The 4,590-nt window shown below is 36.0% G+C and overlaps 1 protein-coding gene across 1 annotated transcript; it reads right to left on the reverse strand.

Annotated features, from left to right (window-relative positions):
* Nucleotides 1–886: 886 nt before the first annotated feature.
* Nucleotides 887–3,464, reverse strand: LOC149945682 (glutamate receptor ionotropic, kainate 5-like). The gene is made up of 4 exons (XM_090176676.1): nucleotides 3,369–3,464; nucleotides 2,878–3,092; nucleotides 2,029–2,306; nucleotides 887–1,130 (listed from the first exon to the last, which is right to left on the reverse strand). The coding sequence occupies exons 1-4, from the start codon at nucleotides 3,436–3,438 to the stop codon at nucleotides 887–889; spliced, it is 807 nt and encodes a 268-aa protein (XP_090032802.1). The 5' UTR covers nucleotides 3,439–3,464.
* Between the last annotated feature and the right edge of the window lie 1,126 nt (nucleotides 3,465–4,590).

Consider the following 4,590-nt stretch of genomic DNA (forward strand, 5'->3'; position numbering starts at 1 on the left):
ATTAATAGTATAGCTCTTTTATATAAATTCTTAACGCTATATACAACGCTTTTTCGATCCATTTGTCCATTAGCGCACCAAATGAGTAGTGCAATATATAATTTGAAATGGGAACAGAAAAACACACTTTATTAAATAAGCCTCCATAAACATCAAGTCAATTGAAGAACTGGGAGTCTGGGACTTATATTTATAAAGTTATTTAAGCTATTTATAATTTTGCATAGTGCCAAATAAAAGTTATTGGCAATGCTTACGCAGCGCCGGCCCTAGCCCTTGGTCAGGGTAGAGCGAGATATTTTTTTCTATTGTTGCCACGCCGCCCCGCGCCTCTCAAAGGGAATTTTGGCGCCCCTTTCCACCTGGCCGCTGTCGTGGCGCCTAGAGCGACCGCTCCACTTGTTCTACCCTAGCGCCGGCGCTGTGCTTACGTTTTGATTTAAAAGGATCGATCAATCGTTAAGTGGTAAAATGTGTTGAATTTCAGTAAATTTGATATTTTTTTTTATTGTGAAATATTATTCTAAATAATACACTCATTGATATACGAACCACCAATATACGCAATTGAAGTTTTGATCAGAATAAATTATAAAAGAATTTACAGTTTTTAATTTAGCAAATGGAAAGTTATTTTATATTTTATTGTCATTCAACATGAAAATTTTTCTAAAAAATCTAAAACAGCCAAATAAAATTGATTTTTTAGTACTCTTTGATTTTTAAAGCTTTTCTTTGATCTGCGAAGCGATCAAAATACCATGGACTTTAAACCCGCAGCATTGGACTAGCATTGTGGCGAAAAGTGTAACTCATTTCGAACTTCATTGGATGCAAGCCGAGTCATAATGTGTCACTTATAGTTAAAAATCCCTATATTATTAACTCAAGTTCTTACTGAAACTCCAATATATTTATATTTTGAGATGGAGCAAAACGCGTTTTCCAAGGCGAAACAAAAACACGCCAATAATAGACCAATCAGCATGATGTAAAATATTCCAGAAACTTCTTTGAATCCGAGTGGGAGTACTGACTTCCCTTGCTTTTTCCAAACACATTGACGAGCTGGTTGAAACAACTTTTCCATAATGATCCAAATTTGTTGAGTTTCCACGTAATTCAAAATTCTATAACCAAAAATTAATTGTTTAAATCGGTAATCATTAGGTAATTTTGAGCAATTTTTCAAGCCTTATTGGCCAGAATGGTTTCCGTCACTAAAAGTGCGAAACGGAAAAGAGCGGTGCGCCGAATTCATCGCTCAGCTGATCGAGTAAGGAGAGCAGAGCCGAATTCATTTCTCAAATGATCGAGTAAGGAGAGGAGAGCCGAATTAATTGCTCAATTGATCGAGTAAGGAGAGGAGAGCCGAATTAATTGCTCAAATGATCGGGTAAGGAGAGGAAAGCCGAATTAATTGCTCAAATGATCGGGTAAGGAGAGGAGAGCCGAATTAATTGCTCAATTGATCGAGTAAGGAGAGGAGAGCCGAATTAACTGCTCAATTGATCGAGTAAGGAGAGGAGAGCCGAATTCATTGCTCAAATGATCGGGTAAGGAGTGGAGCGCCGTAGTTCAAGAATGGAATAGTAAAGAGTAGCTTTAGTTTAATCGAACTTCAGAAAGCCACGAAAATATTTCAAAGAAACTATGGATTCGTACCTTTTAACGCATTCACGCACCTTTATATTTTCAAATTAAATGTTAGCATTTAGATCGCCTAGAAGACATATATGCTGTCTTTCAATTAAATTGTCGCATTTCAAATGAGCAATAAAATAATTAAAATGTGGAAATCTGAAGGATCTTACTTTAGGCATAATTAAATATTAAATCAATTGATTTTGATGTTTGTTTAAAAATGTCATAGGAAATCTCACAACGATTTCCTAAAACGAAATTAGCAGAGCGAAGAGCTGATTTCGTTGCTTAAATGAGCACTGCTTAAACTTAGCGTATGTGCCTATCACTAGTATATACTCTATTACTCTTTGCAAGAATTCACTTTTACGGCATTCGACTTACGAAAAGTTAATTTGTTCCATCTGATGTTGCGGTAAACCTTTCCTGACACCGAGTGAAAGAGGAATCCAAAACAATGGCGGAGAAACTTGATACATTTGATTCGAAAAGCACGACTTTGCAATTAGAAAATGGACAGGAATAGTTTCCCAGATCATCAGGGTTTTCCCCGCTCTGATAGACGCCATGTTTTGCTCGGTCAGCAGATGTGGCACACTCACGCAACCTTTCGTTCTTTCAATCTGTTCCCATACCTTCATTGGTATTTCTGAAGGTGAAAACTAAAATTAAAAAAAACTAAGAATTATTCATTCCTTTTGAATACCGTTTTTATTAATATAAGGTGTACACTATTATATTTTGAAAATTGGGGGAGTTATGCTTGAAGTTAGAGTTATCTGCTTCATTATAGTTTGTTTTGGAACGCTTTGACCGATAATTAATAGAAAGTTTTATCGCACCGGTTTCCCCTTACCATAAGAACTTGTAGAGGTTAACGGTAATAGTTGGTGTAGGGAGTTGTTGGCTCGAGTGACATAAAGGGATTGGCACCACCCTCCTACGCATTGTAACCAGCCCACGTGTTTAAAGGCATTATTAGTCGCTAGATAACTTTGGTCTAAGGTGTTGCCTTGGGTATTAGCCTAGCTGATTATTGCCCAGTTATTAAAACAGTAAAAATGGTTGACTGTGCAATAACGAACAATTGCATGTCACATTTTTAAAACTAACTTAAAATTTGAATATTCCAAATCTTTGTGAATTTCTTATCATTGTAAAATATTTTTTGGTTTTAAAAAGTAAAATTAGTACAACACTCAATGTCAACGTTTAGTTAGGATAATTACATACTTGGAAAAAATCTTGAAATAAACTAGATTTTGGAACCGTTGTTCTTATTTTGGGAGTTACTAGGATATCCTCCAAGTTTTCAATTTTGACGTCCCTGGACAAGGCGAACAGCGCAATCAGAGTTCCTGAGAAACCCATTGCCGTTATCAGACTTCCGTAGTACCATAATATCAACACAAACTTCGAAAGTTTTCTTTCTGGATGATAGGTTTCTTCTGCGAATCAAAATAATTTAATAGATTGGAGTATAAATGTTATTTCAGATCTTGTTTTTTTTATAAAACAATAGTAAAGTGTTAAAAAAACAGAATTATTTAACCTTTGTTTGATTGATTAATTAATTATACTTAAAGTTATTTAATTCCAAGAAAGATTTTAATTAAAATTCAAAACCGTGATCAAATTACAATTAACATTTCTGTCTAGCTAGGGTTCTTAAATATACTTATTTACTTAATAGGGTAATTGCAAATAATCAAAAATGTCCAAACCTTGTTGAAGTAGCACTGAGATAGCTATCCAGCTGTAGACTGTTAGTGATCGGTTTTTCCTCTTATTCATTTTACATTCATTCCATGTATTATTAATTGACCAGTTTTCAGTTAAAAACAATGTAAAAGTTATACTCAAAATAGCCAGAAGTAAAGCAATCCATACCTTTAAAAAGATTTTCGAAAATGATATTTATAAATGGCAAGTGATAAAGCATAAAAGTGATCACTTCAATGGGTTCTTGGAATATTAATAAATTAATTTAAAAATGCTTCTATTAATGCAGTAGAAAAGCAGGTTTAAGGCAGGTGAATTGAGACAAATCAAAGACCAGATATGGACTTTTTGTTCATTTGTTAATACATAGTAGTGTTAAGACCACGCTCATTGCTAAATCATCGCTCGTTTTAGTGTTATTAGTGTAAATTTTAGTTTACCGATATTTTTTCTGTCAATAACATAGTATAATATATCTAAGTTTTAAATATAAAGATAGGTGCGGTCCAAGGGGGGTGCATTCAGCGTACCTAACAATTTTGCACGCCTTGCTTCGCGCCAAAAGTTACAGGGATTTTCCTTACGCGGGGAATCTTGATTCTTTTCTCTCTGGAATTTGGGACGTCAAAAGCTCGAGGGACGTCTTTTCTTGCCGCCCCAAAGGTCCCCCCCCAAACCGGCACCCGGCGCGTCCACGTGAGCCAACCTTATAGTGTGGCAAGCATTTTTACGAACTTTGGGTGCGGTCGCACGGTAGTGTGGTCCTCTTTCGGCCTTCATTTTCGCGTGTTTCCCCTTTCGTAGCCTACCACTAAATTTTAATTTTGTTCTTATGAAGTGTTAATGGTTATATGCCTTGTATTCTCCATTGTTATGTTTTACATTGTTTCGTCTTTCGGTGAGGTGGGGTTCACAAAATTTAACATTAAAAAATTTCTTGTCTTCTCAAGTTTCTATGTCGGCATGTTCCCAGTGTGGTAAACATTTCAAGATCATAAATAGCCACTTCAGTAAATCTTCAACAACTTCCAAACCAAACACAGAAACCAACGTAGATGACGGTGAGTCTTCCGACCTTAACCAGGTACCCTTTATAGACCTCCTTGCCAATTTAAAATCTTCTCGCCGTGGTTTGCGTCGAATTCAATTGGCTGCTAGAGCTCTCTCCACTTGTTTCCCAGCGGCTTGTCCGCACGAATCGTCCGTATCCGAAGGTAAAGCAGT

Source organism: Leiobunum rupestre, chromosome 5 (assembly GCF_980474605.1).
Source record: "Leiobunum rupestre chromosome 5, qqLeiRupe1.1.hap1, whole genome shotgun sequence".
Lineage (NCBI taxonomy): Eukaryota > Metazoa > Arthropoda > Arachnida > Opiliones > Sclerosomatidae > Leiobunum > Leiobunum rupestre.

Coding starts and splice junctions, on each gene's coding strand:
- LOC149945682 (XM_090176676.1), bottom strand. CDS start 3,438: ATGAATAAGAGGAAAAACCGATCACTAACAGTCTACAGCTGGATAGCT. Junction 2,307..2,877: donor TATTTCAAGATTTTTTCCAA/GTATGTAATTAT, acceptor TTTTAATTTTAG/TTTTCACCTTCAGAAATACC. Junction 1,131..2,028: donor ATGGAACAAATTAACTTTTC/GTAAGTCGAATG, acceptor TTTTGGTTATAG/AATTTTGAATTACGTGGAAA.